Source organism: Heterocephalus glaber, unplaced genomic scaffold (assembly GCF_053883595.1).
Source record: "Heterocephalus glaber isolate CG9 unplaced genomic scaffold, H.glaber_assembly_v1.0 deba00001472, whole genome shotgun sequence".
NCBI lineage: Eukaryota > Metazoa > Chordata > Mammalia > Rodentia > Bathyergidae > Heterocephalus > Heterocephalus glaber.
In genome coordinates, this window is record NW_028258315.1 from 30780088 (window position 1) to 30792355 (window position 12268).

The window sequence follows — 12268 nt, forward strand, 5'->3', positions numbered from 1 at the left end:
TTTAGGCTACATTTGACAATATGAAACTGGCAGGGGCCATTCTTTGTTTCTTAAAGACTGATGGGAAAGAAAAGATTTTACTTTAAAAAAGAAACCAGTCTAGGCTCCCCCTCCTTTTGCCAAATCTACAACACAGTCTGAGAACATTGTTACACTGGGCAACAGTCAATGTTGTAAGATTTCCCCCTAGGTTAGTGTGGAGACAAAATGGTTTTCTTAGCCTCTGGTTCCTGGCAAGGAGACAAACTTGAATGATCTTTACCCCGTCTTCATATTTACAGAGGTCATGATAAAAACTGTTTCAAGGGCCGGGGATTTAGCTCAGTGGTTCTACCGCCTGTCTCGTAAGCACAAGGACCTGAGTTCAATCCCTGGTACTAAAAAAACAACAACAACAACAACAAAAAACTGTTTAAAATGAGGATGATATGCAAAAAAAAAAAAAGATCCCTGTTCATTCTGAGTGTGTTCCCTTACACTCATCAGAGAAATAGTATATCGTAATATGAAATACTATCTACAAGGCTAGCAACACAGCTCAGTGGTGAAGCACTTGCCTAGCATGCAAGAGAGCCTGGGTTCCATCCCCAGCATCACAAAACAAACAAACACACACCCTACCTATCAGGATACAGAGGCAGGGTTGCCTTGAGTTTAAGTCCAGGCTGGGTTCTATAGTGAGTTCGAGGCCAGCCTGAACTACACAGGGAAACCCTGTCTCACAAAACCAAAAACCAAACAAACAACCCTTAACTAGATACAAAATTTAAATCTGTAGAATATTGTTAGGTAATCACCTATAACATTTTCCTTGGTAAAATAATAAATTAGAGAATCTACCAAGGAGCAAAGAAAGCATACCTGGTCAAGTTTTCCAGTGACTTGCTGTCATTAGCAAATACATTATATGCTCCATCACTCTTCCAAAAGAATCCCACTAAACCTTGGCTGAAAGCAACCATAGCAGGCACTTGGCTCTCATCCTTCTTGGAGAAGGTCATGTAGAACTGCAGACTGCCTTTGGGATACAGGAAAATGGCATAGGTGCTGGCATCCGAGGAGGCCAGAACAGCCTGGAACGTGTTTCTCTGTGAAGGTGAATTAAAATCTAGTTACCCAGCAACACATGTATGGATATGTGGCAAGAATGATGAGATAAGCATGTTTAAAGTAAGAAGGAATATGGGGGGGGGTGTTAATAGCAATGTGGCTTTTACGGTGATAAATTTTTTCTTTACATACACCATGCTTTTCAATCACACTGGTGTAATAACTTCTCTATTAGAACCTAACTTCCCAGTATATGCCACTTAAAGGAAGAACACCCAAGGGCTGCCGTTTACCAGTCCCATTTTTCCCATGTAGGCATCTTCTCAGGAACTAGCTTTTTTACATCTGATCATCACTGAAACACAGATTTATATATCCTTCCAGAGCTTTTGGAAGCTGTGTACCTGCAATGACCAGCCTAGTCTGTTTTATTTTAGGTCTCCTGTCTTGATCAATAACAGAGCGACGGTGCCCACAAGAGTCACTTACACCAGGAGAGTGGAGTATAAAGTCAGCGTGTCACACCATTTGCACTCGTGCCTGGGCAGTGCTTACCTGGCTTTCCTGGGCAGGGTTCCCGCTGGGTGGTTGGTAGGGGGCCACAGAGTCCCAGGTGACCACCACCACACTGCTGGGCTGGAAAGAGACCTCTGGGAAGCCCCTCTGGACATACTCTGCTGCCAGCTGAGTGGCGGAGGGGGATAGGTCTTCTCGATAATATACTTTCCCAAGGCCGTCAGTTGTGTCCAAGTCTGCCAGGAAAGGTGCCACTGCACCGAAGGTGGGTGGGAAGAGCCCGGGATGAGATTCTTTGGCAGGAGGCTTGCTCATGGCAATGATGCCATTTGTGGTGACCTGTATGAAACCAAGTGTGGTTAAACGGAGTGCAGAAAGTGCTCCGTCCTCCAAGGGGTGAGCTGTCACAGGGGCCCAGCCACTAGCCATGACTCTGCCATGTGCCCGGTGAGGAAGCTTGGCCACGTATCTCAGACTGTAAGACTTTCAAGTTTCTTCCTGTGTGTCTTCCTGCCTCCATGTGAAATGGCAGGCATAAAGTGCTTTGCTGCCAAGCATGACCCCAATGTACAGCATTGTTCAAACCTTACGGATTCTCCTCACAGATGGAGCAATCATGTGCACAAGACTGTGCTAAGTATATGAGGACATCCATGAGTAGGACCTGGGCCCTGCCTTCAAGGGACTGGCAATCTAGAAGGCAAAGAGTGACACAAACAGATGATGACACAATAATGTGTCCAGAAGTAAATCCACACCAGGCATCATGGTCTCATCAATTATTGTGACTGATTTAGTTACATGAGCGCTAACATGTAGTAACTGTTCACCATGTTCCAGGCATCTGACTAGCATCCAATCCTCTAAAGAACCCCAGAAGGCTGGGCACTACTAATATTCATATTTTTCTGGTAGGGAAAATTAGGTAAATTAATCACTTTGTCCAAAGTCACCAAGTGAGCTGAACTGGGCATGGTGATGCACATCTATAATCCTAGCACTCAGAAGGCTGAGGCAGGAGGATTGCCACTTGTTCTAGGCCAGCCTGGGCTATATAGTGAGTTCAGGGCCAGCCTGAACTACATAGTGAGAGCCTGTCTCAAAAAACAAAACAACCAAAAACTACAAAGTCACCAAGAAATTAGTGGATTCAAACACAGAAAACCCAACTCTGAAGTTGGTCATCTTGATCAGTGCATGTACAGATTTCTTGAGATCATTTCTACCTTACCATGGGACATCACCAATTTTCTTACTCAGCTAAAACCCACACTGTTTGGAAAACAAAGAGCAGGCCACTGAGGTACCATGGCAAACAGCCTCTTGGTAGTGTGGGTCATCTAGACCTGCTGCGAAACCATGCCAGTGAGGTTAAATATCCCCCATTTCTTTTTAGGGTACACTCCACCAATGACATGGAATCCCACTCCAGCCTTTTTTTTTTACTTAAGAATCTATAAATTTATCTGGACTTGGTGGCACATGCCCATAATCCCAGCATTCTGGAGGCTGAGGAAGGAGGGTTGTTTTGAGTTCAAGGCCAGCCTGGTCTACACAGTAAGAATAAGGCCAGGCTGAACTACATAGCAAGACCTTGTTTCAAAAAAACAAAAACAACAAAAAGAATCTGTAAATTTGATTGGGTACAGTGGCACATGCCTATAATATCAGCTGCTGGAGAGACAGCTACTTGAGGATCATGAGTTCCAGCCTAGTTTAGGTAACAGGAGATCTTATTTCAAAAACACACAAAAAGGGCTGGGGATTTAGCTCAGTGGTTCCGACACATGCCTCGAAAGCGCAAGGTCCTGAGTTAGGTCCCCGGTACCAAAAAACAAACAAAAAAACTACACACAAAAGTTTTTCATTTTAATTTTCTAATCATATGGGAAGGATTTTCCAAACAGCCTCTTATTTTGCTCTTTTAAGAGGCTGTAGATTGGAAATACAGATCTTACATAGCTACTCAGCTGCTGAGGAGGGGCTTGTGGACAGTCACTGGCTTGTCCCAGCCCCACCCCCACAGCCTCAACTTACAGTCCCAAGGGCAAAAAAAAAAAAAAAAGAGGAACTGAAGGATTAAAACACAACTGTTTAGAACCCGGTGGCCAAGTTCAGAATGGTGGAGCCCATTCGGCCCTGGCAGGGAAAGGAACCAGCGCTTTGGGAGTTAACCATGGATTTATTAAAATCCTCTCTTTTTGCAAACTTCATGGGCTGTTAACTCCTCCCGTGGCATATTTTCCAGCATTAGCTGGCCAGTAGGGCTTATCTAGAATCCACTGCCAGGCGGCAAGGAAGGGAGTCAGGCAAGGCGCCCGTCCCCAGCAGACATCCCGGGCAGCTGCGGGGGGGGGGGGGGGGGTGCAAGCGGCGCGCGTGAGAACTGGCTCCGGCTCCAGCTGCCAGAAGTTAGCAGAAACCAGCTGCTGAAGCAGTCACACGGAGGAGCCACGCACAGACAACTCAGATTCAAAAAGCTGTTTCCCAGAGAAATTTAAATCAGTTCAACAATTGTGAAAACACTGCCAGTATCTTTTATTACTTGGAATCTGGGCACAGGAATGTTTCCATTTTCACCCAAAACGCCTGCCTTAGAAATATGGTTTTATGCAAGCATCATGAAACAGCACAAATGACTGGATAGCCAAAGGTCATATAACCCTCATTAGTATTATTATTGGAAAATTATTTTTCAGTCAATTGGCGGCACCTTGAACTCTGTCATCCATGAGATTGAAGAAAGATGACTTGGCAGAGAAATGTAATATGTGGAATGGCCAGAAGTTTGATGGATTTTTTCCATTACTAGGGAGTGAACATTATGGTGTTCCCTCATCCATTTTATTTGCCAGATCTGGCACTGTGCGATTTCTGGTTCTTCCCCAAAGTCAAAATGACCAGGAAAGAGGGCCATGGATTTAGCTCAGTGGCACCACGCCTGCCTCACAAGCACAAGGTCCTGAGTTCAATCCCCAGTACCAAAAAAAAAGTGACCATGAAAAGAGTTTTGAAGTAACTTCTAGAACTGAAGTAACTTCTAAAACACAACTTCTAGAATTGCTTCAGAAAGTTAAAAGGATGACGGAATAAGTGTGTTCAAAGTGAGGGGGGTTATTATGAGGGGGATTCATGGCAATGTGTCTTTTACTGTAATACATTTTTTAAAATGTAAGCATTTACCATATTTGTCCACCACAGCTTATATTGAGCAGTGAGGGTCAACACAGGAGACCTGTGCACCTGGACTGTTTGGGATGTGATACCTGGGGATGAACTCAGGTGGGAACAACAGGAAGACGCCAGAACTGTGTACCTGCAGTCCTCCCCCTGCCCTGTTAGTAACCAGGGTTACCATAGCACAGTGTGTGGAAAATAGGAACCTACACTGTCAATGTGATTGCAGATCTCAGTGTACAGGAAATAACACGGTAAATGAAACCATAGGGACGTGATCTGCAAAATCCAGAATATAGGACATCTAAAGGACAACTACCAAGTTTCTTTAATAATGAAACTGCAAGGGGAATAAAAAACAGTGAGGGAAGCCCATAGTTTTAAAAAGTCCTAAATAGAAGGCTGGGGATGTATGTAGCTCAGTGGTAGAGCCCAGTGTCATGTCCCCAATACCACACACACACACACCCCCAAATAGCCCTAAGAAGAGATATATCTGCCAAATGCAATTTGTGGGCTCTGACCAGACTCTGACTTAAACCAATCCATGAAAAGCAAAATAAAACTTTTATGAAATTATTTGAGTATTATATTGAGGAATTATTATTTTTAGACGATTTTTCTCTTTTTCAAAGTATTTTGAGATACATTCTGAAATATTTACAATGAAATAAAATGTTTGGGGTTTGCTTTAAAATAATACAGTTTGCTGAGTGTGGTGGCATATGCCTGTAATCCCAGTACTCAGGAGGCTAAGGCAGGAGGACTGGCAGTCTTGGCTACATAGTGAGTTCAAGGTCAGCCTGAACTTTCCAATGAGACAGTCTCAAAAAAAAAAAAAAATTGGCAGGGGAAGGGATGTTATGAAAAGTTGGGGCTATAAAATAAATTAAATAAGATTAGTCACAAATTGATACTTGTTGGAACCAGGTAATGAGTACACAAAATTTACTTTATTATTCTACTTTGGGATACATTTGAAAATTTTTCATAATAAAAGTTTGATTTGTTTTTGTTTTGGTACCGGGGATTGAACTCGGGACCTTGCGCTTGCAAGGCAGGCGCCGGAACCACTGAGCTAAATCCCTGGCCCAAAAGTTTGATTTTTTAAAATAGACAATGAACATGATTACCTAACTTTTAGCAAAGAAGAGCAGGTAGCTTTAGTAGATCAGCCAACACCAATGCTCTCAGGAATGGGTCTGAGGTTTACTGTCTTTGATTTGTTCTGTTTTTCCAACTTTTTTGAGGTATAATTAACAAATAAAAGTGTATAAATTCCGGTGGACCTCATGATGATTTGATATATGTAATACAGTGTGAAATGATTACCACAGTCAAGTTATTAGCAAAGTTAAGGCAGACATATGGAACATACCGACTGCACACCATCATGTAGGTCCAGAAATAAACCTTTGAGTATACAGGACCAATCAATATTTGACAAGGGTGCCAGGAACACAGAACAGGTGGGGAAATCTCTTCAATAAACAGCCTTGGGAAGATACAGATATCCCCATATGAAAGAAGAAAAATGGACCCATGTTGACAGCAATCACAAAAATTAACTCAAAGTAGATGAAAGACTGAAATGTAAGACCTGAAACAATAAAATTCTCAGAAAAAAACAAGAAAAAAGTTCCTTGACATTGGTCCTGACTGGGGGATGACATCAAAAGTACAAGCAACAGAAGCAAAACTGAGGGAGACTCTACCTCGGCCTAGCATTCCTTCCTTCCCTGGGCTTTCCCTCATCCCTCTCCCAGGGACTCAGGAGTATTATTGGGTAGCCAGTGAATGAGCACAAGGTGCTGGCAAAAGTAGATTTAGCAATGAAAGGTAATGAAAAGTTCCAAAGCCTTGAGGCAGTCCCACAGTGCCCTGGGTCCAGAAAGAAACAATTATTATTATTTTTTTTTGGTACCAGGGATCCTTGCACTTGAGAGGAAGGCGGCGGAACCACTGAGCTAAATCCGTGGCCCCAAAGAAACAATTATTAAGCAGAGTATTAAATCACACAGCATCACCAGGTATTCTGCTTACATCTGTGCTGGTTAAAAGCTTACATGGATTGTACATGTACCAATTCCCCACAATGAATGTAATCATTACGGACTGCAAATATGTACTCATTATTTCTTTTTACTTATGCAGATTATGGGACCAGAGTATAGTTTGGTATGAATGCTGGGAAGTAAAAGCTGGAGTAGAAATTTATCTGTTAGAAAAAAACGTTTCAACTGCTTACAGCTCTCCAGACTCACCGTGGTGCTCTGCCAACGCGGCACTCAGGATTTTTTGCATCCATGGTCTCCTACTCCTCAGAAACCCTTTCTCAGCTTCATCCTTGGCAAAGGCCACCCACCCACCCCCGCCCCGCAGATGGGGGGCTCAAACCCAGGGGTGTTCTACCACTGAGCTAGAGTGCCCAGCCCTTTTTATTCTGTATTTTGAGATAGGATTTCTAAGTCGCTAAGTGGCCCAGGAGGGACTTGAACTTGTGATCCTCCTGCCCCAGAGTTTGAGTATGTGCACAGCTCTTCCCTCCTCGTGAGGCTTTCCTGACTTCCCAGGCAGGGCTCACCACTTGTTCCTTTCTATCCACCCTTCTCTCTACCTTTGCAATTAGCACCTCAAAACCCTGACTCTTTGAATGCCCTAACTCCTACTGGCACCACTGTGCTTGGCTTGCCATACATCATGCTGCCAAACCCTCCTGGGCTGAACCTGTCCCCCCCCCCGTGCTGGGGATCTAACTTGGGTTCTTGTGCTTGCACAGCAGGCAGCGAAACCACTGAGCTAAATCCCCAGCTCAACTGAACCTGTTCTTGAGAAGGCTCATCTGAATCACTGAGAAATAATAATTTCAATGTTATATTCTTTTTTTTTTTTGAAACAGGGTCTCACCTCAGGCTGGCCTCAAACTCCAAGCCTCCTGCCTCAGTCTCCTGTATGTTGTGATTACAGGTGTGGGCCACCACACCTGGCTATTTTAAGGTGACTAAAACTAACCAATATGCCTAGGTGAGATTCTCAGTGACTATGCATTAAGGAGTAAAAACTTATTTATTGAAAAGCACTTCCTGCATGTTGAGCAGTATAGACATTTCCCTGAAATTTTACTTCCAATTTCAGTTCACACTGGGGAAAAGTTCCCTTTAGCAAAGGTCCCCGTGTTTCTAGCATGACTTAAGGTCCCTTTAGTCCACCCACTCACCCTAAAGCGCAAAGCAAACAAAAATGGCTTTTTCTTCAGTTGCTCTGGGGCAGAACATGACAATTACATCACAAAGACCCTGTAGAGAGAACCGCTGGGCACTAGAGTTAACAGCTGGAACCACTTAGCTACAATTGTTTCAGCCCAACAGACTAGAAGGAGATGGACAGAGCAACTAAGAATGGAAGGGTGTTTCCCGTTTTTTAAAAGTACTTCCTGTCTCATTTCCCTCTTAAATGTGAATTTATAGACAGCAGGAGTCAGTGGAGAAAATCTAAATGCCAATCCTGAGAGATTTGATTTTTTATATTCAAATCACACAGAAGATGTCAAAGGACAGCCATCCTTTTAGCTTAAATGAGCTCGGTAGCCAGTGGTCCTCAGGGCATAAGGCAGCCTGCAAGAGCAGGGAAAGCCTGCTCCAAAACCAGTGTGGTTAGAGAATGCTAGCGGTAGGCACAAATCAGAAGCCAATGGGGTGGTTTTAGAAATGCAAAAGCTGTGCTGAGAGCACAATGCAACTGGTGGGAAAGCAAACTCCCTGGGTGGGAGGCAGTGGGAACTAAGGACAAAATAATTTAGAATAAAGAATGAAAAAGTAACAAACATGGAGAGAGTACATGCTGAGTTCGAGGTCCTTTACTACAGCTCTTTGCATTTTTAAGGTTTAATACAACAGGCACTTAATACAACTATCCTTTTCACATAAGATGAAAAGCTAGGAAAGGGTGAAGTTTAACCGATTCTAATGTTCACACAGCCACCAAATGATAGAACCAAGATCCCACCCCATAGCTGCTGAAGTCCATAAACTACACTCTATCTGTTCTATCTGTCCTTATTTTCTCTAAACAAAGGACAAAAGTCAAGGAAGGACCATGGAATGCTTTCAATGTAAGGACTGGGCAGCTGGAAAGAGTCAGAAAAGTAAAAGAGCCTAGCAAGAGAAAAACTTGGAAAATAAGACCAGGAAATAACCAAACCTATGACACAATTGAAGTGAAGGTTGGCTAATTTCCATCCAGGGACCAGAGGAAACCTGGGGCCTCATCTCTCCGCACCATACTTTACAGTTTACAAAGCATTTTTAATCCAATTATCTCATCCAACCACGTAAAGTAGGCAGTAAATAGCACCTTCATTCTTGGTATAAGAAAAAAAAAAGTTTTAGTGCATGCATCTCACTTGGCTAAGAAGATGGCACACTAGAAGTGACAGAGCAGAGCTAGAACTCCAAGTCTGAATTGTAAGGCTTGAATCAGACCTTGAGACAGGAGGATCACCAAATAAAGATGCAGGACAGCCCAAAGGTAATAGGGTGAGTCACGGGTTTCAATTTTGTCGGGTTGATGTCTAGAGAGAGATGATGGATCAATTATCCACCTCTTCTGCGGACATTCCTACCTGAGGTGACCTTCCTTCCCACATTTAAAAACAGCTGGAGTCTCTTTCAGCAAGAAGTGACAATCCTGCCCTTGGGGACCTTGCCTCGGAAAGATCAGGGCAGGGCCTGTCCCATCCCTCAGTCTCTGGGGAAGAAGGCTGTGTGCCTCCTTAGGAATTTGGGATCCGATGTCAGGACTTGACCTGCAGCAAGGGGAGCCTCGTATTACCCTGATTCCTTATCTGAACATCAGAAATAATGGGAAAGAGTTAAACATTTAATGCTTTCTGTTCCTGCCTTTCCAGAAGGAACCCTATTGCAGTATAACCTGAATGTTACAGTGGGTGAGAAGTTCTGCCTTCCCAAATACATCAGCTAATAAATGCAGAGTGACAAAAACAAATAAGCAAATAACAAATGAAAATAAAGTACCATTTTGCAACCCTGAATTTAATAACTGATTCTGGTGGAGATCATCAAAGGATGCTAAACCGTTAGATGAAAAGTTAGGGGCACCCAGGCAGCTGAGAAGCCAGAGCACCAACCTTAGCTTGCATGTTGTAAACAAGACTTCAAAACAACCTGACAGACACTACCTGGCTGTCATCAGCTCCTTAGCACCAGTTATTTAACTTAGCCTGGCCAACAGGGCAATAACCTTACGAGCTGCCACCTGATGTGATTCATTGTGAAATATGCCGCTTCATTTATGAAACATTTTTGTTAAAAAGTATGTAACCTACAAGGATAAAAAGGCAAATAATCCAATTAAAAATCAAAGGATTTTAATTATCTCTAAAGAGAGTACATAAATGGCCAATGAGCACATGGAAAGATGTCCAACATCCTTAACCATCAAGGAAATGTAAATCAAAATCATGAGATAACATTTTACACTCACTAGATGGCTATAAATCAGAAAGTCAGAAATAGAGCTGGGTGTATGCTGTCACCTGTAATCCCAGCTCTGGGGAGGCTGAGGCAGGAGGAATGCCCTGAGTTTCAGACCTGTCTGGGCTACACATGACTTCAAGACCAGCCTGATTGACACAGAGACCCTGTCTCAAAAAAAAAAAAAAAAAAAGTCAAGAACGGCACAGAGGCAAATTAATCAATAACGGTCTGAGGAAGTAACCTTTGACAGAAGCAATCAGTTTTTCTTGAGATTTGCAGAGCTGAAAAGTATCTCTAGACTAAGCAATTAAGATTTAGCTCAGTGGTTCTGCCGCCTGCTGTACAAGCGCAAGGACCCGCGTTTGATCCCCGGTACCAAAAAAAAAAAAAGATTGTGTCATCTGGCCACAAACCCCCACCCGTCTGCCATCACCTGTTTCCTACATAAAGCCACATCAGCTTCCCAGAGAGAAGGTCCTTCAGGACAATAGTCTGCCATCTTCCAATTGGCTAGTTTATCACTTAATAAAAAAGTTCTTTCCCTACCACCACCTTGCCTCTCTACTGATTGGCTTCCAACAAGCAAGATTCCAACAGTCCAATCCTTTTTGTGGTAACAAAGGCATATAAAATACTTGGTGATAAACTGGGCGTGGTGGTACATTCCTGTAATTCCAGCACTCAGAGGCTGAGGCAGGAGGATCACCATGAGTTCAAAGCCAGCCTGGACTACACAGCAAGACCATGGCTCAGAAAAAAAAATTGGTGATAAGATATCATAAAGATTATAGTTTATTTTGGATACTTTGGCAAAGGGAAATTGGTGAAACAAATATGGAAAATTTCCAGCCCCCACTAAAAATTAATATGGAAAATGTTAATAGTTGTTAACATGATACAACTTTCTCCCCTTTTTGTGTGTTTGAAAATATTCATAATGTTTGAAAAATGAAAGGAAAAGGACAAAACCCAAGGACAAAACAGTTCAGAAACCTGCTATTGAGGGCATGAGAACCAAGATTTTTCACAAGCAATGCAGCAAATGACCACCCCAAGAGTCAGACCGTGTCTGATGTCACTCCTCACTGTGGTCCCAACACTCCAGGCTGAAGAGTCTGCACAGAACAAGAGCTGATGAGACATTATGGAGCCAGGTGCAGTGGTACATGCCTGGAACCCCAGCTACGCAGGAGGCTGAGGCAGAAGAATGCCAAATTCGAGGCCACTCTGGGCCATTCAGTAAGACCCTGTCTCAAAATAAAATTTAAAAAGACTGGGGTGTAACTCAGTGCTCCCTGGGTTCAATTCCCACTACTAGAAGAAAAAAAAGTCATTATGGAAGTATGGAGGGAAGGAGGGAATGTATACTCAGCATGGGGCAGTAAAAAGAGCACTGAAGTAGGAGTCAGAAGATGTGAGCTCAAGTTCTGGCACCGACCACTGAGTGGACTTTGACAAGCCCCTGAGCTGTCGTGACTGTTTCTTCCCTACAGCATGGGACATACCTCCTGCTTGAGCCATCTCCTGGTGTGGGGGTAAGGGGCTGTCACAATGTCTCAAATGAGACTGAGCCCAAACAAGCCTTGCAGTTTCCCCTTCCAACAGATCAGAAGCCCCAGCTCCATCCCCACCTGGCACCTCGACCCTGGCAACAGTGCCCAGCCCCAGAACTCATCTGCCGCCTCCTCCCACCCTCACCAAGTCCACCTTCAGGGTAGCGCATCATTTTTTTTAAATTTCAGGGAAAGTTTCAAACATATATAAATAGTGCAGCAAACCCCCATATCCCTGTCAATCTGCTCACACAATTATCAACATGCTCTGCTTCTTATTTCATCTGCACCTTCCCCACATGTTCCCCACCTTTTTCTTTTTTTCAGAGGAGTTTAAATGAAATCCCAGACATCAAAGCTCTTCACCTGTCAATATTTCCATGCATACCTTTCCTAGAAAAGCAATGTGAGAATGGTTCAATTCCCAGTACCACAAAAAGGAAAAAAGAAAAGTGGTTTGCCCCAAGATGTTTTTCA

General features: G+C 43.4%; 1 protein-coding gene across 1 annotated transcript in view; it reads right to left on the reverse strand.

Annotated features, from left to right (window-relative positions):
* Nid1 (nidogen 1) overlaps window positions 1-12268 on the reverse strand; it is a 77024-nt gene that overhangs the window by 58647 nt on the left and 6109 nt on the right. The window contains exons 2-3 of the mRNA XM_004854619.4: window positions 1606-1905; window positions 862-1088 (exon numbers count right to left, since the gene is read on the reverse strand). Coding sequence (XP_004854676.2) covers window positions 862-1088; window positions 1606-1905 — 527 coding nt within the window. The remainder of the gene's footprint in view (window positions 1-861; window positions 1089-1605; window positions 1906-12268) is intronic.